General features: G+C 38.6%; 1 protein-coding gene across 1 annotated transcript in view; it reads left to right on the top strand.

Moving 5' to 3' along the window:
• ntrk2a (neurotrophic tyrosine kinase, receptor, type 2a) overlaps window positions 1-24,466 on the top strand; it is an 89,583-nt gene that overhangs the window by 43,271 nt on the left and 21,846 nt on the right. The window contains exons 14-15 of the mRNA XM_044373450.1: window positions 15,552-15,740; window positions 20,438-20,568. Coding sequence (XP_044229385.1) covers window positions 15,552-15,740; window positions 20,438-20,568 — 320 coding nt within the window. The remainder of the gene's footprint in view (window positions 1-15,551; window positions 15,741-20,437; window positions 20,569-24,466) is intronic.

Genomic DNA, 24,466 nt, shown 5'->3' with positions numbered 1-24,466 from the left:
ACATGTGTTGTGTCCATAATTTAAAAGAGAGAACAAAAACCAGTGTAAGGCTGTTTTATATTTATGGGTTACAGTCAGGTTTTTGCTCCACTGCGAGCTACATGAAAAATATTTGGTCCATATTTTAAGCTACCTTTGGACCAGTTTTATGTCTTAGGGTTTGGATAACCAACATTCCTCCATATGATAAAACAAAACACAGCACAGTGCAGTTCAGCAGCTATGATTAAATGTCCTGTAAACTCTCACAATTCCTACTATTGCCAGACTCATTTTAGGGTTAAATTGCTTTGATTTTTTTGCACATAATTGTACATATTTTATGTTTGACCATTGTACTGTAAATTGCGTACTTTGAGAGTTTCTTGGAAATGTTTTGAAGATGTTTGAGCTAGAGAAAAATGCTAACACTGGGAAATATGACAGTACAATATAATAGGGTTTGAACTGGAAATGAATATGCTTTTATGTTTTATCTTTATTTGTCATTTTTTAAATTTTTGTTTGTACATTCTGCTACACATTATTATTGTTTTATGACTGAACTGCTACCAAGTGCCCAATTTACCTTGCTGTGGCTGTGACAGACATACATTACCATACCTCATTTTATATGTCTCCATCAGTCCCTAAAGTCTCATCCTGCAATTTAAAGAAAGAATAAATGTTTTACCTTTATACCTCTGTGCTGCCAAAATAGTTATAAGTGATGTCATACACAAGGAAAAGCATTTCAAGGACAAGCTGCACAGAAAACATAGCTACATTGGGAGTCACCAGGACTTTTTGACCATGAAGCTCTTCCATAAACTGTGTATTGTGGCATTAAAGCTGCGTTCAAGAGGTTGTTCTGTATTATTGCTTAAAAGGTTCATTTGAAAAATATATTTGACTCTTCAGAAGGAAGCCAGGGTTTTTCTTTTCAATAAAAGAAATCATTTATTGGTGTCTCTCTTGTGTAAATGTGTTTTTTTCATCTGAAAGTGCACAAGCTTTTAGGTGTGCATTCGTGTGTCACTGCACATTTTGTACTGAGTGTTCCTTTCTTTATCTGTACAAAAGGCTCAGTCAGACATAATAAATGAAACCAAATATATCTGTGGCCGGCCTGGCTTTGAAATCAATGCCACATCCAAATCCTCTTTGACTGTTCTTCCTCTTTTCTGTAAATCATCTTTTCCCTCTCATGTCTCTTTGACTCTGTCTGTCTGACTGTACAGACAGCAGTGTTTCAAGTCATCAAGTCATCATCCCTTTTTTTTTTTTTTTTACTGCATGTCTGTAAGGATTTTGAACACTGTCACTGTCAGTGATGACCTCCCACTGTCACACTCTGTAAAGGCCAGACTACTTATAGAGCTTTTTTCTTTGATACTCATGGGACTTCTGAGTTTTAGTATACATTATTAGGATGGGTTACGCTTGAAAACTATGCATTGATGAATTTAGGGCAGTGGTAAAAAGTATTCAGATCCTTTGCTTAAGTAAAAGTAACAATATCACTGTGTAAAAATACTCTATTTCAAGTAAAAGTCCTGCATTGAAAATGGTACGTAAAAATACGTGAATATCATTAGTAAAATTAATCAAAAGTTAAAAGAAATTACCTCCTGTGAGTGTCACGTTTTGTTTGAAATTGGTTTTACCTCCACATTGCTTGGGGTCCCACAGACTCCACTGCTTTATATATATAAAATAACAACAATAATTGCAAAATCAATAAATTTTTTCATTCTATATTTAGGGTCAGACCCCAGAGATATTTAACTCCATTTTAGACCTCTTAAACTGTTACATACTCAGTTAACAGAAATCCAAATACACTCATTTGGGATTTTGGGAAGGATAGTGCTGAGTGGGAAGTAAACTGTCAACACCAATCACACATATAGAGCAGATGAAAATCCAATGTATCCATTAACCGCGCTGTGTTTTACAGCTGACAGATGTAATGTGTCATTTTCAGTGGCTGACTTTTGAAACCTGTCATTGATTCAAATCAATTCTCATAAAATTATGAAAAGCTGCAGTATATTTTTTGAGCAGTTGCAGGGTCTCAAGGTCCCCAGAAAGGCGATTATGTTTAAATATCATACTATTGGATTATTATTGCTGATGCATTCATATGTAAGTAACATTTTACTGTTTCTCAGCCAATTTAACTCATGTGTATACTGTTGGGTTATTTAATCTATGAAAATGTACACTATTTTATAAAATCTTAACCTGCAAAGAAACTAGTAATTAAATATAGTGTGGCAGAAATGCTCAAGTACTTCAAATTTGTACTTGAGTAAATGTACTTTGTAACATTCCACCACTGTTTAAGAAAGGAGCAGGTTGTATAAGGTAAAAATATTCAGATTTGAGATTCATCAAGATTTATTTATTATTAATTTAAGATGCATTAAAATTGGATGTCAAGGCAAGTTTGCTGATGTATGATCAAGAGTAAAGGTTTAGATGTGGTCATTTGGGTATTTTAATATTATTTGAAGCATTATTCTCAATATTGAAAAGATGCTTGGTGGCAATTTTCCTCCTGAGATTGCTTTGTTATTACAGCACCGGAAACACAACAACACAATCTTTCTGTCGCTCCTCTGCTCACTTCTTCTTCTTTTCACATCTCTGACCACCTCAGAGTGCTTTAAGTAGGAGGAATTGGTCTTCCAGTGTGTCATCGGAGAAGGTGAATGTGGGTTGAATATTAAAAATAGAAAAGATCAAACTGAGGGGGCAACCTCGAAGAAACAGAGAGAGAGAGAGGAGGATGTGGAAAAAAAACAAGTCAAAGATGACAAAAGAAAGCGGGGTGGTAGACATGTGTATGGCAATGAGAAAGAAGATATTAAAAGTGAGACAGATGCAGAGAGACAGAGAGAGAGAGAGAGGAGGAAATGTCTATTTTTACCAGTGGGGGTGTTGGTATAGAGAAAAGGGGAATGTGATAGGCCTCTGCATTAGGCCAGAGAGGAGGAGGATTTGGCTTGTACAGGCAGATTCATGTGGACATTTACCTAACTGCAGTGTAGAGGAAATTCTACCCATCGCCTGTATCCTCTGTCCTTATTCTTCATGTGCTCTTATCTTCTATTCATGCTTCAACCCATCTGTTCTTTATACTCCTTGCTTACTGTTTTATCTATAACTTACCTTTCTCTTTCTTTCTTTCTGTCTCTTGGTAGGGACACATTTTTGACTCAAGAACAGACATTTATTTCAATGTTATTCACAGTTATATGAAGCCATTTGTCCCTGAAATGAAGCACAGACCCTCTATACAGTCATAAATAAAACTTCTTGCTAATAGGGTACATAATAAAAAAGTGATGCATGTCATCCATTCGATTTGTCAAAAATGCATCATGTTTGAATCCTATGGGAAAAAAATCCAAAGCTTCTGTTGTAAACCTTTAAAACTCCTGCAAACTTTTCTTCAAATATTAAGTATTTCTCTATAACATTACAGTAAGTATTCATGACTAAATAAGCGAGTTAATCTGCTTCATCAGGACCAAGCAGACAAATCCACAATTGTCATTAACTGATATTTGAATCCAAATGTTGCTTAATCCTGATGGGTTCACAGGAATATATGACATCATCTTTTTCCAGTTGAGCTTCGCCTCACATTGAACCAGAGAGAAAAACTCATAACGCAGGAATTTTTCTTATTTTGTCAGAAAATTGCATTCTCATGTTAGACCCACAGCTGATTTCAGACTTTAAAAATCTGAGAATGGGTTTCTGGCACAACTTCACCTACTTCCATGGTGCATGGAGAAGGAACCTTTCATCAGGCCACAAGCCGAAATGTGTTGGTCTCATAATAAATTTGTTCTTTATACTTCAAGTGTTGCTGGACCCCTTCAGACTTTAAAAATCTAAAATTTCATTTGCATCTATTCCTCTTCCTCCGCTGTTAATCTTTCTGTCTATTCTTCTGTCCATCGGCCAGCTACTCAGTAAATCTGCCGCTCTTCTATCCTCTCAGTTTTAACTACTTTTCCTTTTTGCCGTCTCTCCTCAGTCTGTCTCTCTCCCTCTTCCTCTGGATCGATAGATTACTTCCTGTGTTCAGCAGGGTGACAGCACAGTTTAGAGACCACAGGGTTCATGTTACCAGTCATCTGTTTGTTTGTGTGTGTGTGTATGTGTGTGTGTGTGTGTGTGTGTGTGTGTGTGTGTGTGTGTGTGTGTGTGTGTGTGTGTGTGTATGTGTGCATACTGTGAAGGGCTTAAGGGGTCACAGATGCCTTTTGGGGTCAACAGTGGCAGCAGTCTCTTCTTTGCCCTGAAGCCTGATTGACTGCTCCTCTGACTGCTCGCTGCTTTGATAAAATATCGAAAGAAGCAAGAATAAGGGGCTAGAAATTAAGCGATTTCTTGACTTTTTGATTTCACCAATGTTTGTTTGCCATCAAAATGCAAATTATGATACTGATGCCAAGATTTTTGTACTTGTGCCCATAAAATTGTCAATAATTATGCAAAAAAAGAAATCAGTCCAAGCTAGTGCCAAGATGGTTGCAGTACAGCGACCAAAGAAGAGCTGAACACTTGCCTGTTCAATCTGATCTTTTTGTGATTTTGTAACTGTACAAAGGCTGGTATTACACCGTATCTAGGATGTCCATCATCACCTCTCAATTTGTATTTCAGCCAATCTTGCACTCTGACCTCGCTAACACCACAAAGTAATCTTGAGTCATGAAATCCACAATTATCTGCTAACAGCTGTTCTTGCTGTTCCTTCCTGGGCACAAGACCTGGGTTTGAGCAGTATACTAAATGTGACACTAGAAACAATAAAATTTCCAGAACGCATATACAGATAGAGCCAAACCAAACGGCTGATCACAACACTGTTCAGCTCATCTACCATTCAGTCCTTAAGAGGAGCAAACTTCTTGTTAAAACTGTTAACGTCTGGTCCACTGACAGTATCGAAACTCTAAATGGGTGTTGAGCACAGACTGGGACATTTTCAGTGAGTCTGATTTGAACAAATCCACAGAAGTCATCACAGCTTATATTAACTTCTGTGTGGATGCTTTTATACCTCAACAACAAGTCCTACATTACTAAGGATGTCAAGGATTATATCAAATGCAAGAGACTTGCTTTCAAGAATAAGGACCAAGTGCAAATAAGATCAACACAGAGGGAGCTGAAACAGAAACGCAATGCAGCTAAAAGACAATACAGGGAAGCCATTGAAAAGGACTTCTGTGCAAATAATACAAAGAAACTGTGAAATCTATTACAAATATGACTCCCACCAGCAAATTAGTGCACACAGCAGATGACAATACTGTGGCAAATGACTTCTACATTAGGTTTGATTCACACGATTTCTCTTTAGAACATGAAAGTGTCATTAACACCATAACAAATGATGATTGTGTTCCAAGGACAGACATTAGTCCCTGAGAAGTCACAACACTATTTAAAAGAACAAACACCAATAGGGCAACAGGCTCTGATGGGTCATCCTTTTGAAGACATGTGTAGAGGAACTTACATCCGCCTGGGTCTCTGTCTTTCAAAGGTCTGTTGATTCACATATAGGTCCGTCTCTCTGGAAAACGAAAATCATTACTCATTACTTCCAAAAAAGCCTGTTCCCCAGGAAAATAATGACTATAGACCAGTAGCCCTGACCTCTATTGTAATGAAGTGTCTGGCAAAGATAAGGGTGTGGGAGCTGAAGTTAAATGGACAGCTGGATTCTTATCGGTTTGCCTATAAAGACAATTGTAGCACTGATGATGCAATACTGTCCATAATACACTTCATTTTGCAACATCTTGAAAACCCCAAGGCCTACGCCAGACTGCTGTTTATAGACTTCAGCTACGCTTTAATACACTGCAGCCACACATTCGTCTCAGAAAGGTCAGACAGATATCTGTTAACCCATATATCATCAGGTGCTATCACTCATTTTTGACCAACAGGACCCAGCAGGACCCAGTGAACCAGACTTTATCTGAGTCTTAAGTCATTGATGCAGGTGTTCCTCAAGGATGTGTGAGTTCTCCCATTCTCTTTACATTATATAAAAATGATTGTACAAGCAGTCATCCCCGCACTTTTACTGTCAAGTTTTCTAATGACATCACTATCTTGTGACTTATGGATACAGACACTGACATTTCTGGCTTCAGTTTGGAGGTTAAGAAGTTTGTACAATGCTGTGATGACTATCACCTTATTGTACTGTAAATACTAAGAAAACAGAAGAAAAGATTTTTGATCCAGGACATCTGAGGGATCATTCTCCACTACTGGTCCATAATGCTTGTATTACTCAGGTTCATTCTTACAAATTCTTGGGTTTACATATCGACTGTAATATGAATAACCATGTGAATTCTGTCTGCACCAGGATCCAGCAGTGACTTTCTGCACAGACTCAGGGTGTTTGGGGTTGGACAGAGGGTAATGATGTTATTTTATCATGCTGTGATAGAGAGTATATTACTCTATGGAATATCAGCTTTGTTTGGCAACATATCACTTACGTTAAAATCACAAATAAATAGCAGTCTACTCAGCAATGAAAGTAATGGGGGTGAGGGAGCATTCCTGCCTCCAAATGCTCTTTGAGAAGACTATAGTTATTATCCCTTGTCCTGTATTCAGAATGCAAACTGCTCCCATCACGTAGATACGACAGGGTTCCAATTAAATACAGGAAAGGATGCCTGAATAGGTATAAAAACTCTTTCATCCCTCTATCAGTGAATGTCCTAAACTCAGGACATAAGGAGGGAGTGAAATGAGGGGCTGTGTTGCACATATTTAAATGCACTTTATGTCTGCACTTGTCTGTGCTATGCACTTTATATCTGTTACTGCACTATAATTGTATATATCTTTTATGTGGCAGCCTTTATGTCCAAGACAAATTTCCCAAGGGGCAAATAAAGTAATCTTGAATCTCGAAGACAACCAAGGTGTTTTAACAGACTGACTGACAGGCCCTGATGTTCTTAAATCCCATAATAGTCTCTCTACATCCATCGCCCTGGGCAACGTGCAGCAGTAAATGGCTTCAGTTTGTCTGAGATGTACCCAGAGAGTCTAAGAGAGATCAATACAGTCACTCAAAGTCATCTTTTTAACTCAGCTCCTGTGTAGGCCCCTGCCATAAAACTCCAGCTTCACTCTACATCCAAAGCCCTCAGGCTCCCACAACAACACCAGTGTCACCGCACCGACTTAAAAGACCTAAAGAATGGACTGTCCACATGGACACATTCATGGCTATGTAGTATTGTGAACATTGTGACTGACTCACAGTCATTGTTGTGTGGCATCTCCTGTCCTGCCACCCGTTTTCCTTGCAGTGGCTATTATATCAATGAATTTCTGCAGAATGCTTTGTTGCATTTTGGCTGAATTACAGTTAATTTTCAGCGTCCAAACGCTGCTACATTAAGTGGAACGAGTATCAGCTGTATTTCTCCTGTATGAGTTTGAAAAATTGCAGCAACAGAGTAGGTGTCCAGAAATGTCAACACCTGTTTTTTACGATACAGCATTTAAGTTTCTATTATCCCCTTGACATTCAAACGGGAGGGGTTTTTCCTCCTTTCTTGACAAGGTTGTATAACTACTGTATGTCGACAAAACACATCTGTTCAGTTTTACCAAGAATCTAGTTCCCAGTACTCAACATAAACCTCTAATGAAGCAGGCCGTGGCGACTGAGGTCATAAATTTAACAATGTCATTATTCATGAGCTGCATGTGATTGGATGACAGTATTGTCCAACCTCCCTTGACAGAAACAGCTGTCCTAACAGACAGATACAGGGCCATTCGTTGCGGTACACAAACTTTATTCAGAAGTAGATTAATGACATCACACTCAGAGGCAGTCCAGAACGGCTCGTTAAAATGTTGCTGTTTCTTCACTTGAGGAAACTGGTGGAATGGTGATGGCTACCAGTTTTATGCTTTCATGCTGCTTAAAGGGAATTCCAGTCTCATAAAACTCGGCTGCTAGATGCTGGTTCCAATTGACTCCCAATCAAAAAACTAAATTCGGGCCCTGTAATAAGTGTGCTGGTGGAAATTATTGCTCTGTTAATAAGATTTGTGGACTTATAATACGTTTTGGTGTTGATTGACAGTTTGCTCACCCACTGCTCTCCCTGGCTCCGGGACTTGCAGTAAGTCAGACTATTGTCGCAATATTTTGGTAAGTTTAATGTATCTTGATTATGATACCTGCCCTGTTAGCATCATTTAATAAAAGCAGCTAACATTAGCCACAGTTTCCATGATCCAGTAAGAAAGCGTCCGCTGTTTCTAGTACATGAAAGGCAACACCCAGCGCTCCTTATTTGGAAGGTCATGGCTCCAAATGGAAGAGAGGGCGGTGACCAAAAGCAGCAGCTCTGTGCTTCAAACTGCTTCCAGTGCAAACCAATGGTTGACATCACACTTCGCTACATCCATCTTTATATACAGTCTATAATCTGTACTAATAACAACTTCACCCCAACTGGCACAAATTGAGGCAAAGCTGCATCCACACATTATGAAAAGTTTTGTGTTTACCTCAACTTTAGTTCATGAATTTTCATGTTAATTTGTGAAGGTATCAGAAGGTAAAATTTTGCATTCAGTCTGAACACATCCTAAAGATAAGAGACGCAAATTAGGGGGAAAAAAATTACATTTACATGAACTCATTTGCCACTATCATCCAAAACTATGTACTAGTAAGCCACAATCCAAGCCACATAGAGAAGCATTTGAGAATATTCTACACTAAGTATGCTAAGTACCTCAACAATCAGTTCCATGTTCCTTAGGTGCCATATGGTTTGCAGTTGCATAAAGTAGCATATCAGTGTGTGGCAGATGGCTTTTGTTTTAGAAAGACTTAGAGAAGGCCCCAGGGACACAGACACAAGTGATAAAATGATCACACAAGTTTTACACAAACTCTAATCTATTTAAAAGAGAAAACAAAGGCAAAAGGTAACATTATTACCAAACATGTGAAACATTCATCACAGTTTACAGACTGACTTCATGCTTCAAATTTGGTCTACCATACTTGCCAGTTTAACCTCAAATTAAATTAATTTAGATAATCTGCATAAACTGTTCGCTTGACCTGTGTGATCATCAAGCTGCTCATTTGTTGCCCAGTTGGACTTTGTCATCGCAATCTTGTAGTGATTCCCGGATTTCAGCAATTACTTTGGTGACTTCAGTTTTATAACCAATAGAAATAATAGCCAAACCTATTAAAATACGACCCAAATTGAATTGGATCTTATTTTAACATTAAACTGGAATTGTCCTTAAAATAATAATATATTTAACAGCTTAATCCACAAACATTACCCTTTGTATTCATTGCTTTAATTTCACATCACTGTCCTCTGAAAAAACAAAACAATCACAGCTCAGTGAGTGTAGGCGGAAGATAAATTAGTCCAAAAACAATGACATAATTGGCAGTTTTAACGCTCATCCTCCTGCCCACCTTTCCGTCATGACCTGAACTTTGAAAGCAAAGCAATGTATTTTATTGAATTTTAACCAAGGTCTTCTCCCCAGCAGACTGCGAGGAGCTCCAGTCTCCACCAGTTTAAACATCGGTTTCATGTCTATTAACAGTGTCGGGTCGTGACCTGACCCCACTTATACCTTCACCTCTCCTGTCTATCTCTCTCTTTTCCTCCCTGCAATCTCTACATCCTTTCATCCCCGTTTTACCAAGTCACTCCCAGCGTACCCTCCACCACGCCACCTCTCTCTGCCTCATTGTCTCATACACACACATACACACACACACACGCACACACACACACACACACACACACACACACACACACAGCCTCCTATTGCCCCTTGGCTTAACGGTATTTATAACGATCTGACCCTGAGACCTCTGTGTGTTAATGATCTTCAGCCCCTCCCAACACAAACACACACACACGCTGACAGACAATAACCTGCGCTCTGGTGTACGCTGTGTGTTTTTCCTCCCTTTGTTACAGGGGAAACTCAGTGAGGTAAACATTGCTATCAACTAGATGACTCAAACTGCCTAAAACTTTCATTTCTTGAAAGAAGAATTTCTGCAGTGAGAGAAATTTAGAAACCATGTCCTGTTTGTCAGCTGTGACAATGTAAAATGGCTGCCTCCCATTTGCTAATAATGTTGGTACAGTTGAGATCTTAATTTGAGGGGTAATGCAATAATCTTGAAAAATGAAATGTACCCCTCTTATTTACAATTAGTAGCACCTGTCTACTATTGGTCATGGGATGAAAAATCAAATATTTCAATATCCTGCAGTATCCTTGAATGTTTGAATGAGAACAAGATTGTGAGATGAATTCGCACTATTCCCTTGATTTTGAACATTTCAGTCAAGGCTTTTAGACAAATATAACTGATGGTTATAATAAGAGGAATGACACAAATTCTGTTCAAAGCTAGACTTTTCTTTTGAGTGGCTAAACATACAGATCTGGTCAATGTCTGTATGATTGTAATGCTAAACTGGATGATTTTATCATGAAATGTGTTATTTTTGTTCGCATTTTTTACATTCTGGCCCTGTCCAGTGGAAACATTTACCTGTATTTGGTGATTTTTAGGTTTTCAAAGGAACTAAAGGATCCCATTTATGGGTTGACAATAATTCTTAATTCCATACTTAAATTAACAACTGAATCATCTATAAAATGTATTTTTACAAAGCTTAACATTTCATAAAATGTTGACATTTTAGAGGTGGTTTTGCAGGTGTTTTTTTTAAGGTTTTAATCAAAGAGCAATTATTTTTAGAGTGTGAATGAGGTATAGTTTTGAGTGATATCAGATCACATTATTTGGTACATATCAAACCTAAAGGGAGCAGTTCAAGAGTATAATTTCTTAAATATATCCCAAACTAGTATGGTATTTGTCTTTTGTACTCCATTACTATTTAGGGTCCATATTTTTTAGCACACATTATCATACCATTGTAGTCCTGAACACTGAAAGAGGCTGCCAGAAGACACACACACACACACACACACACACACACACACATTTACTGCACATATAAGTTTGCACATCTCCTCACACACACAAAACAAACTATTGTTCTCTCGCTCTCATTCTTTTTCTCTCTCAAGGCCTTTTCTATCCTCACATGAGTCACCAACACATACACATATACCAGCTGATTTAGACTCTCTCTCTCACACACACACACACACACACATCCTACACACATACAAACTCTCTCAGTTTCTCCCTCTCAATCAAGTCCTGTCAGCTGCACTAGAGCCTGATATGAGGCTAGGGATAGAGGAAATGAACGATGTCAACCAGTGTTATAATTCAGCCGAACCGACCACATGAGAGGGTGTACATCTACTGTATTTTGTCCTCATGGGAAATCAATCTCAGCTCATAATACAATGTTTGCAGGCCTATGCTCGTGACTTGGAGAGGTCTAGAGAAAGACTGGATTTCATGTGCACTTAGGTGTGTGTGTGTTTGTGTCAACACCATTCTGAATAATGCTTCCTTTTCCATGAAGAGACCCATGTTCCAACTTGTTTCTCTGGTGTTATTTTTTCTTCAGCTGACATACAGTGAAGAGCTGATGAAAGACAAAGACTAGATGGAAGCATTCAATTATGCTCTTTAAGAGGGCCTAATACACACACAGACACACACGTGCAAACACACGTTTTCTTGTTCACACCCATAAATCAGAGGGGAATGCGTAAATATGATGATACTACAGAGTTAGAAGCATGAAATCGACGATCACTCAGAAGCTTTTATTACAGTACTTGTAGGACAATCCACAGACATGCTGTAATTTGCTAAACCCTCCATGTACCCGAGTAATTAAGATCATTTACAAGCATTGCATGTTATCATTAAGTTATTTTGTGTGTTCGCTTCAAAAGCTCTCCTTTAATTTTATCATTTGCTGAGAGTGGACACAGTATAATATAAAATGAAACTACTCTAACATCATAGCAGACTAGCAAAAGAAGAAAAAAAATCCCTGACTTTTATGTGGGTGATAATAGAATAAAAGGAGCTGTAACCCTGCATCTATTTAAACAGTGGCCCATTGGGACTGTGAAAATGTCATCATCTTTGCAAACATTTCTAATCTTTGTGACCTTGTGAGCTTGTTTGCTATCAAGACATAAAGGCAAATTCACACACATATACTGTTCTATAATTTGTCAAGCATTAAAGCAGCTTTAAAACATATATATTTTTATTTTTCATAGTAACAATTTATCAAATGACAATGTGTACGGTGAGAGGTGTCGCTTGTAGTGACTGACCTATAGAGAATTATCGCTTGACTCTGCGGCTCCCCTCAGCTTTACAGTTTTATAGCGAGTTTCAGCTCATTGTAATCATTAGCTGTCCGGACCACAGAGTTACTGTTTTGGTTCATTCTCAGTGCTCTCAATGCGAAAAAGCTCTAAAAACCCACTGTACACCACCTGCTTAGGACCAAACAGCAGACAGACCCAGTTAGCAACTAGCTGGTGAACATGGTGGCACATTTAGCAGCTAAAGAGCCAGATATTTCACTCAGGAGTTGATAGAGAGCAAAAACAGAGGTAAAAGAGAGTGCATTTTGGACTTACATTCACCAGGTGGACAGAAACATGACTCCAAATGAATGATAATGTTGCTCCATAACTGCTGAATGTGTAAATAAGTAACTATTTGCAGCACATCAGCTTAATAGGTGATGATATGTCAGTGTTGTGTTTCCACTGGCCCCAAGTGGCCAAGAAGTAATTTTTATAGTAAATTTTAACCACTTAAGTACAAAACTAGACTACAACAGAATACTAATAAACTAATCATCTTTTTGGTTAACATGGTGAAAAAGAATTGGCTAATGATAGAGAAATACCAACAGGCCATTCCATTGGACCTGTTGATTTTAAATCCAATATTTACCCACATTTTTGTCTATGTTTATTCTACCAACTCCTGAAAAAACATGTTGCTCACAATGAACTATGGGTGGCTCACCTCATTTATGTATGATGTGTCAGAGACAGCTGTTGGGCACTGACCCAGATGGATCAACTACCCAAAATAACAAGCAGAAAGTGGCTGGAAGCTGCAATGATCCACAGTATGAAGTGTGATCTATGTTTTAAAATGTTCAGTTGTGTGATTTCTGTGTGTATTTACCTATTTGTGTATTTGTGTGAGAGCGTGAGCATCCATGTGTGCCTGCCTGCACTTGTAAATTTAGCTGCAAGTGTCTGTGAGCAAGTGTAAAAGCTGATATTGGTGTATTGGCACTCAACCTAAAGACATAGAAAATTAGCACCAATATCATGAAGGTAAAAGAAAAAAAACATGAACATGGAATGAGATTTATTGTCCTAATTAGAAACTAATAACACCTCAGATCTGTTGCCAAAACAAATCATTTTCCGTAAAAGGGTTGGGCTCAGTGTCTGACTCACGCCACCCAACCTCTCTCCTGTTTTCAGTGTCTTGTTTCACTTGTTTTACATTGTTACTGCATTTTTGCTTTCAAAAATGTCTGCTTTGTGAATTTTAATATCCTATCTTGTTAGATATTAGTCAATATATTAGAATATATTGACATAATAATTCTGATATAGAGAGGCTTATTCTGTATAGACATTTTTCACCAGATAACAGCAGTGTATAACAACTCAGAGAGAACTGAATCTGGATTTCCTATGTCTTGGTTTTTACTCCACCAGGTTCCTAGATTACTGGAATTTGTCTTTTTGAAGGCATGCATTAATTCCCTCAGTTACCCTCCAGCTTTGTAGAAATATACTTTCATCTCTCTCTTCCCTTGACTTCATCATTAAATGCTGCAGAGCCTGACCTAAAAAAATAACCCAGCAGTCAAACATGAAAACAACCACTGGTGACAAAGTACCTAGTGCCATTCTACAGGTTTGGTCCTCTAATTGGACTCTAGGCTTAGCTTGTCTCTGCTTCTCCACATGTTGAAATGTGCACATTTGTTCTCATCCAATCAAAATGACTCTAGTCAACTCTTTGGAAGCTGTTTCCTACATATTCATCAACATTACTACTGTTGGTTCCCTTCTGACTTTGTACGGTGCTGTTGAACATTAAGACCTGTGTGTGTTAGCCAGTGTAATGGGGCTCAGGCTGTCAGCACATTAATCTACTTCCTGCTTTGCGAGAAGTATAGGTGAAGTGTGGCAGGTCAGTCCTGACTACACTTCATGGTAAGAGGTAACCACAGGTGGCGTCAAAAGCCTGCTGTCCTAAGACGCCTTTAGACTGTGCAACAACAATGATCGTACAAGTTTATTGCATGTCACATTGTGTGAGACTGTACGATATCAGTTTGAGACATGTCAGATTGTGCACTGAACGTATGGGGAATCATGGTGCCATGATGTAAATAGAAAAACATTTATGAAAGCAGAGGCACGTCATCAGCTTGTGTCATCAATCTGCGCCGCTCTGATGTTTTGAAAATGCAGTAAAGTCACGTAAACCTCTTTTTCCTTTCACCTCCATCGTTTTGTTTCTTGTTAGCTATGGAGGCATTAAGGAGAACAAGTGTGTTTTCCCCCTAAACTGCACTTACAAAACACCAGCCAGTGTATTCTGTGTCATTTGATATCGTATTCTGATTGGTTCTTTTGTAGACATGGGTCAACTTTCGTCTCAGACAGCCCACAATCGCAGTGTAATGGGGCTAGAGTGAGTGGGGATAACAATGCACAATCTCAAAGTCTTTTCTGGATGACATTCATGTTGTTGCACTTGTTTGTGCATACAAAAACTGATGGAAAAGAGAGCTTAAATTAAATCTTGCATACACTCTAAGCTCTACACACCTGACCGGTTGCTGCAGGAAGCGGACGTGCTTGTTGGATTGACAGTTTTGGAAAGCTACAAATTGTCAGACACAGCCTTCTCTTTCCCGATGATGGAAAGGTTTCGGATGAGGGGATTTTGGTAGCAAACGACAAGCTCTGCTCTTAACCATTTAGAGTCCTTTTTGAGCTCTGTCAAATACAATGATGTTAACAAACTGTAACTGTAGTTCTATGATTACATTTGGAGCCGTGTAATGAATCTCTTTGCTGTCTCACAAGTCACCAAAATCTTAAGGGATGAGGGGTGTTGTGACAAACACATGAATACAGATTTGACTGTGTCGGGATTTCTAATTTCTAATCTGTGAGAGGGCTCTGACAGTGATCAAAGAAGATGATGATATAACATCTTTCTCTCTGTCTGCTACAGTAGATGTCTTGTGATCAATAATAACAGCTTAACCTCCCCTCGTAATGACTTCATCTCCTCAATCTTCGCTAATAACAGCTTAACAACTTGATTAACTCTCTGGTGTCCTTATACTATTAATATGGCCAGCATGTAATGATTCTGTTCTTCTGTCTCACGTGCAAGACCTTTCTCGATTGTTGCAAAGATAAGATCCACAAACCAAACTGAACGCTGCTTATCCCTCCTCTCTCTCCTCTCTCAGGACCATCTTCAGTTATCAGTAACGATGATGACTCGGCCTCTCCTCTTCACCACGTCTCCAACGGTAGCAACACCCCTTCCTCGTCCGAGATGGGCCCTGATGCAGTCATCATTGGCATGACCAAGATCCCGGTGATAGAGAACCCTCAGTACTTCAGGAGCACAAACAGCCTGCTCAAAACGGACACGTGTGAGTAATAACCTCAGTTCTTTCAGTTCAAATGAAGAATGTTTAGAATTTTTACCAAGCAATTATGAGCTATACTCTCAAGTATTCAAATTAACTGTATGTGCATGATACATGGAGGTTACCATGGCAACATGTCGCCTGCTGTCATGGCAATGACCTTGGAGTTGCCAATGATAAGCTGTCAATTCTGAGGAAGAGGCAGGAAATAGAAAGTCCACATATACGCAAGTGTGTGTCTGTGTGTGTGTGACCCGGCATATGTTAGGCACAAATCCATTCATAAATTCTAGACTTTACATTACCAGAGCCACCAAGAGAAAAACATACAACTCATGAACTTCAAGAACAGGTATTTTTTCTTGTGGATGATCAGCCCCAATTTATCTAACCTCACAACATGTACACACCAGAAATTCAACAACGCAAGAAGCAGAACGGCAACAAGAGATCAAAGAAAGCAGGCAGGAGAAAGAAAGACAAAGAGAAACATGAGTAAAACACACAAATAACAACAGTCAAATAAACAGACACAGAGCACACACAGATACTGACCTGGTCCATCAACGTGACATTATGATTATTGGCAAGTAATAAAAGCTTCCACAGGCTTCGGCCTTGTGTTGCAGTAAATTATGGAACCATGGGTGTGTGTGTGTGTGTTTTTAATATATTACAGCCATTACAACTATTACTCTGCGCGTGTCTTTGACTCACAGACAGGCAGCATAAATACTGAAAGTCTCTGACCGATTATTTGGCACTCTGCCTTTTTAGACCCCCACAATAGCCTTTGATGGAGACAGTTTGGCAAGGTGGCGTTAGGTTGCATGCCAGGAACTTTTTAAACAGCAGCCTTAACCAGCTTGCGGTCTGTAATATTGAGTACAGGAATTAGTACACTTTTCTACTTTAAAGATGACACAGGCCTCTTCCTGGCAGCAATGAGGCAACAATTATTCTGCAGAGATGATGGATCAGTGTGTAATTACGAGAACTTTTAGCTGTGTTGCAAAGCATTAGATGTGCAGCTTACCTCTGAAGTGAACACCTCATTAACAATAATAACATCAGAGGAGTTTCCGTTGTTGTAAAGTGTGTCACATGCATTATTAAAGAGCTACAATAAGGCACATGCAGATTTGGATAGGTGGTAACACATACACATATACATACACATATTAGGCAAATAGCAATACTAAGGTTATTGAGTCCATGTCTCCCCCCAAACCTCCCAACAGCAGTTTGATAATACTGATTAGCTGTTTGGTTTTATTTCCCGCAAGTTGAAGTTAAATGGAGCACAAGGAAATTCTTCTGAAATCCACAAAACATAAACACAACACATAATGAAACTGAAAGTGTTATTTTCTCTATACATGGTATCAGATTATGTAATTCTGTCAAGCTATCTAAAAACTTAATTTTTACAACATAAAGATCTAAAATTCGCTCCACACTGCACAGAATACAATTCTGGTGGCAAAGTACTGAGCCCATTAATATTTTGTTGGCATAAATTTAGTCAGATAATAATTAAACCCATCAGGAAGTCTAAAAATACTGCTTATAAAATATCCATTATGTATACATTTTAATTGTCTCCTCTCAAGTTTTTTTAAAAAAAGTGCTAAAATTCTAAAATTCTAAGAGAAATAATTAAGGATCTGACCCCAGTGTCCTCAGTGGAGGACAGACTTTTTCTCTCCCTTCATCTTTGTTACATTTTCCTCTTTGCTTTGTGTATCTCAATTTTTCCAACATTTCCACCCCAACAGATCTTTGGGGGTTTGTATTTTTTTTGTATCTAGGCAGAGAGGATTAACATTGCTCTGGAAAATCTGATTCATACAGTAAGAGAACATGTGCGTACACAGATACATACACAGTAAGCTTATGAAAATATAGGTCACAATTAGCTACACCTCGTGATGGGAGAGCAGACAGCTGGGAGTGAGAGGAGGTGTGGTGGAAAAGAAAGTCATGACATTAATTGTGCAAGGAATTTGATGGAGAGCAGATTTGAAGTCTCCGGTCGCCCTGTTTTCAAAGCATCTGTCAGACACGACTGTGTCTTTGACCTATCGCATTGCTTGGTTCAAACTACCAAATACATCATTTCCGAGCTGCTGGAGATGTTTTATTTCAGAATCCAGGGTTATAGAAAGATTTTGGGCAGATGAGGGGAGGAGGAAGGGAAGAAGAGGCAGATGGAAAACAGGGAATAATTATGCCCCGAGACATTAATTTCTTTGGTTGTTTGTAAGATGCTGATTTAGGAGGATTGGTGTGAGGAGTGGCTCTTCAGGGAGATGTGGATAAATCGGAGGAGAGAGGGAAAAGACAGATGGGAAAAGACAAGAAATATTATTCCTCTTCATGGTAATGTTGTAAACGTCCTGATAAACAAATGATGGGAAAAGAGTGATGGAGCAACAGAATGGGAGAGGAACATGTGTCTAGATGTTAATGTTTGGAGGATGTTGATTAAAAATTGAGGGAAATGGCAATAAAGAGAAATAAATGATGGAGCAGAGTGATGCTAAATAAGGAAACAGAGTAAGATAATGAGAAGGATGGGGGGATGCTAAATGAGGGAAAATGAGTACGATGAGTAAAATAACCATGGAAAATGGGTACTATTTATGAAAAAGATCAGAGAATAAGAGTGTAAAGTTTGGTAAATGGGGGAATAATATTTTTGTAGATCTTAATTAAGGATACTGGTTGAGGAGCTCAGGGGTTTAAAGTTTAAGAATGAAAAAGAGGTGGAAGAGGAAGTGTAAAATTGGCAGATGGATGCCAAATTCACAAGCAATATGAGGGCATAAAAATAAAATAACTTAATTTTGGAAATTCTTGATTGCTATGTGCAGAAATTAGGAAGGGTCCTTGAGTATATGAATGCAAAATTAGTTGCGATGACATGTAAATCTAAGTGTAAGGACAAATTTTCCTGTCAAGGGAAAAAAAAAACAATAGTGGAAGCATTGGTCTGCACATCAATTTATTTGCTATTTGAGGGTGTTAATTAAGGAGAAGTGGTGCGAGGCGTTTGCATGGGTGAACGCTTATTACACAACCACAGTAGCAAATGGTGTGCAGAGGTAATTAGCTGGTTAAATGGTGGATAGTTGGCTTGTGGGGATGTGGGTTTATTGTGTGCTGCTGCTGCACAGGGAAATGTGGGTACGCGTTGATCTGTGACCTGCTATTGTACCTGCTATTGTTTTTGTTCTTAGACGATAAATGCAAATGTCAACTTTTAGCCACACCGAGGATATGTCTACATACCAAACTCTATCACAGACATTTAAGAATAAACTGTGTTTTCACATTGACTAAGCTCTTCATTTCTCTCATACACAAACATGCAGCCCACAACTCATCTTCATTTTACACTTAATACGTAATTTATGTAAATAATGTGAGTGAAAGTATGAACATAAAAAAACAGGACTGTGAAGCATGTCAATTAAAAAAAATGTATTGAGTTTTCTATTTTGAGTTTCTATGTTCTCTGCCACCACAATCTTACACTAAGAATTAGATGCTTTCGAGTATCTGATTCAGACCAGTGGTGTTTCTTATCTCTCCCTCTCTCTTTACCTTTCTCTCTCTTACTCTCTGTATATCTCCCTCTCTCTCTCTCTCTCTTTCTCTCTGTCTCAGTACGATATTGGGTTATGGTGGATCTCAGTATCTTATAGTGTAGATCGATGCAGCTTCTGAGAGTCTAGCTGGGCTTTAATGTGATATTCTGAGTGGACAGCTTTTCTTCAAATGCACCTCTTAATCACATCAAAGATAAATCTCAGTCCTCTGTGTGTGTGTGTGTGTGTGTGTGTGTTCAAGGATCCAAGTGTTATAGGATCATATGTGTTTCTTTGCATGCAGACAGTTGCACACCTGGCCCAGAGTCAAGAAGACGGGGCTTAGCTAGGTTATAGTAAGGGCACCATGCTGTTAATCATTTTGTAGAATTAAAAAAAAGGAAAAAAAAATCATCGCCTTGGTGAGATGCCAAATTTTCTAAAAAGTCAGCTGGCATGGAGTTACTTAGCAACAGAGAGCAGGTTTGTCGACTCTGAGCCAACTGTGAGTGAGCAGAAGGCAGCAAGAGATTACATACGTGAAACAGACTTTATTTACAGATATATGTTACATAATACAATTCACATTGTAGTCAAACCTACAGCAATCAGTGCACAGTAAGACGATGAGTTTACTTTTTTACTGCAGCATCCATACGATGTGTAGACGATAAGATACAATGGTATGCACCAGAAAAAATAATCATAAATAACTGCACAATTAATATTGTTTCCACCTCTGCTAATTTTGTTTATTTTAACTGGATTAGGGGGAATATGCCCCTAGAAGAGGGCTGTATGTGTACAAGTTAGATAGATAGATGCACAATATAAAATGTATTTTATTTGTATTATATCACTAATACAAGATTATCATGTTGTATGTGTTACTGCTTTGGTAATATTACAGACAATCCAATAAACCATTCCATATTAATTGAATTGATTGATGTATAATTCAAAATAACGTATCAACGTTTAATAAAAGGACATCGATCAGCTATATAACCTGTTGTGCTTCTGTACTGTAACACTTATATGCGACCAAACATATGTTCTGTTTCTAAACCATAATGGGTTTTTTCTCTCTCTCTCTCTGTTCAACAGTTGTCCAGCACATTAAGAGACATAACATTGTGCTGAAGAGAGAGCTAGGAGAGGGGGCCTTTGGGAAAGTCTTCCTGGCTGAATGTTACAACCTCTCACCTGACCAGGAAAAGATACTGGTGGCTGTCAAGGTAATTTCAAAGGCCTAATGGTCTTATTTTCACTTATTGAACTGCAAAAACACATTTCAAACACAGAAACAGAAGGTCACTGTTCAAATGTGTCAAAATGTCAGTGATAATGTACATCATAGAAATGTTTGTCATTATATAACATTTTCTACAGTGTAATAAGAGCAGCCCTGACTGCCAAAATTTGTTTTTACAGTTGATTTTCTGCTTCCTTATTGTCGTTTCAATGTGAGATTACAGTGTGAGTAACTGTGGGGACTGAAGGAAAAACATCTGTGACCTCTCATTTTAATCACTTTATTGAACAAAACAAAAACTTTTTGTAAACTTTTTGTAGCTATTATAGACCAAAGAACAGACGAGGACAATTTGTCTTTGAAATGAAATACAACCCAGTCGGTATATGAGGAGTCTAGTTTCAAAATGAGATATCAACCATTTTTAAATCCCTGCTCCTGCAGAATGATTGGTGGCACCAAAATAAAGCCCATAATGTTATTATTGAAGGAGAAGTTATTGCCTTCTCTACTATATTTTGCAATGATATGTGATACCTGACATACATTTGAAATATTGAACAGTTTATAGCAGATAATCTCATGTTCCTGAAATGGATATGTGGCATTTTGAAATGAAATCCTTCATATGGCATCTGTACAGTATTTAGACTCCTCCTCACCTCCATTTCCTCTCCTATTGTTAGCCACTCGTTCCTTTCAAGAGTTTCTCTGTAAGCAAAAGGTGGAATTACACTCAAACCACTGACTTCCGGGGTCAAATTGAATGGTTTCCCAGATAGCATCCCCCAATCCCATCTCTCCGTACGTCCATCTCTCCATCAAGGATGCTTTCTCTGCTAGTCTGCGGTGAAACAGGATCTGATTGGTGAAGAACTTCTCATTAACAATACATGACCTGTAAGAGACCCCCCCCCCCCTCCCTCTGTCCTCCCTTACTCCCCCACTTTCTCTCCCCTCCTCACCTGCAGTACTTCTCCTCTCCCCTCTGCAGCTCTCATCTCCATCCTGACACTTTCCCTCAAATCTCAAATCTTCCACCTTCTTTTCTCTTTTCCTACACTTCCTGTTTCCCTCCAGCTTAGCTTTAAACCGCTTGCTGGCCCACTGATGTTTGCTGCCAGCTTAGCTTCGGCTCAGTCTTAGCAGTCTGTAAAATATGCACCTGAAAATCCTGGGAAGCAGAGTTCTTGGATGTAAAACACAACGCAATGTTTTGCTGACCACATGTCAATGTATAATCAGCGCTCAATTTACATTAAAAATAAATTGTATTTCAAACTACTAAACGTGGCGTTGCCTATAGACGTAATGCAGATGAATCATTTAATCATTAGAGTCAGTTGATTGATTAAACTCTCCTAATTCATCTGATTTTTTTTTCAATTAGCTAATGTACCATCTGCTCTTTTCTTCCTCCCCTTGTGGTCAACTGCTGTGACTCAACATTTCTCTCCAGTTGTCTTTCCCTCCTCCTTGTTGCTGCATCAACAAAGAGAAAATGTGATGAAGGCTGATGGAAACAGACTTTTCAGACAAACCGATGATGACACTTCTTCCTTAAAGTGTCGGTTCATCCAAATTACAAAACAAACTAATAGGGATTATTTCTTTCGTAAAAAGTTTGGCTGGATGGCTACATACCACTACATCTAAGTAAGGAACAATGTTTTTTGGCCTGACCAGCCACAGACCAGCCCTATAACCCTGAATGTCTGTCACTGACTGACTGGCTGAGTGATGAAGTTACACCATTGGTTGGCCAGCACAGTGTTGGAGTTTCCCCGTTGGCCATTGCTCTTTCAAAATGAATCAGCAAAGCCTCAGCTTTAAAAACACGCATTTATTGACTGAAGCGTCTCACATGGAAGCTCCGACACCTACAGGATCACCAACCTGCAGATACAAAGAGACACAACTGATCCATTTTACCAGCCTGCATGGCGGCTAGCAGCCTGCTAGAGTGGCTAGCGTGATTAGCATTGGCTAGTACTCATTTCCTTCCTTGGTTCCTTTGTCCATTGTATGAGGAGTGAGATTAGTTAGGTTTAGGGTAAGAATATCAGGGTAAGCTGGTCAGAGACAAAATAGGGTGGGTCATGACTTTGCCATCCAAGGAAAAAAAATATTGCTGATAGGTGTGTTTATGGTGTTTATGTGCTCAGAAAGACATCAGGCTTGGATATAGCTGATGGACTGTTAGCATACCATGCTAATCCTACGTAAACATATGGATGAGACCATATGTTTACAGACATCCGCAGATAGAAACAGATGAAAGAGCAGGTGGAATTAACAGATAATTAGAATAGTTATAATTAGAATTAAAATAGATTCTCTTTCAAATCAAAAATCTCAAGATATGATTGGAAAGTATTGTTCTTGTAATTGCATTTATAACCTTTTTTTTTTTTGACTCAAACATTGCTTAACCATGTCATGTGATATGCTACTTCAGCACACTTTACCAGCAAATGGGACCACTACAGAAAGTTGCAGACAAACTTTTCAGGAATTCACATTATTGACACTACCACTGTCTATCCCTGTAACAAAGGCCACAATTATGCACACTGACCATTTATGATGCAGCCATATACTAGGTTACTAGGTTTTGAACTAGTCTTGTGATGATTTGGGTGTACCAACCCTTTAACATTTGGCAGTGTGCAGACTTGGCACCAGTGTATTGCTGCTACAGGACGTTGTTAATGTTGACAGAGGACATAAATTAATTGACAAATGTATTCTAAATGCAGCTAAAACTAAAATGCCATGTTATACTGTATTAACATTACGGTAGAGATACTGGCACTCTTTTGATTCAATATGTAATCTTGATGCAAACTGATTTGCATTTTCTTTTGCTCACTTTCTGGATGTTCATTTAAAATTTGTACATTTGCTTTAATTGCTTTTTTGATTTGTCAGTGGAGTTTCTCAACATTACAGTCTGCCACTGTTGTTCAGCATAAAGAGACATGAAGTGTAGACCTGATCCAACTTCAAAGAAAGAACATGCAGTGATTTATATTTCCCCTCATGAGTACATATTTACATAGTTCCTTAAGTACAACACATACTTCCGCTGCACTCTGTCATGCATGTTACATTAAAGAAACATGCTCTCCCCTGTACACCACCACATTACGATAACCTACACATACTAATAGAGCTTAATGGTCCAGATTTTAGAGTCGGCTATCAATCAGCAAGTCAGCCATAATACAGAATAAGTTTTATCGTTACTGCATATTATACACTGAGGTGCCATTGATCAATGGCACACTTCAACATGTGTTGATACGCATAGAAATATGCATGCACACACACCTGTACACACACACTTACACTGCTGCATGTCATCAATCACGCACATCTAGCACTTTCAATAATGCTGCCTTCACACATGTAAATGTGAGTCTCTACATTCCCGAGCTGGAGGATGTTGATTGCTTTTTATTTGTCCAGGGACCTGAATGTGTGCAGACTGGATGACTAACAGTGTAATATTATGGCTTTTAGCCTGGGAATTAATGCAACATTGCATTCAGAGACTCAGAGCATGATAGTTCATGCGTAGCTGCCTGGCTCACAGGAAAGGCTCTGTTGTTACTTTCCTGAGTTCAACATTGACATTGTTTACTCAGTACTGTAATGAATATTTATTACAGTCTTCATTTGATATATCGAGCAATTCAGTGATTGACCCCAATGGAGCAGCGCATACTGTGTTTGCCAAAAAAAGGAAATATTGTTTTTATCAAATTTTGTGTCCCAGATTTCCTTTTACTGCATAGGCTTACTGTATGAGAAATGGATTTATGGCCTCAGTAGACCATCATGTATGGATAAACAAACAGATATAGTCATACTAAAAG

This window comes from Thunnus albacares, chromosome 2, assembly GCF_914725855.1.
Source record: "Thunnus albacares chromosome 2, fThuAlb1.1, whole genome shotgun sequence".
Taxonomy (NCBI): Eukaryota; Metazoa; Chordata; class Actinopteri; order Scombriformes; family Scombridae; genus Thunnus; species Thunnus albacares.
Note: the sequence above shows the minus strand (reverse complement) of the source record. Positions and strands in the feature narration are given on the sequence as shown.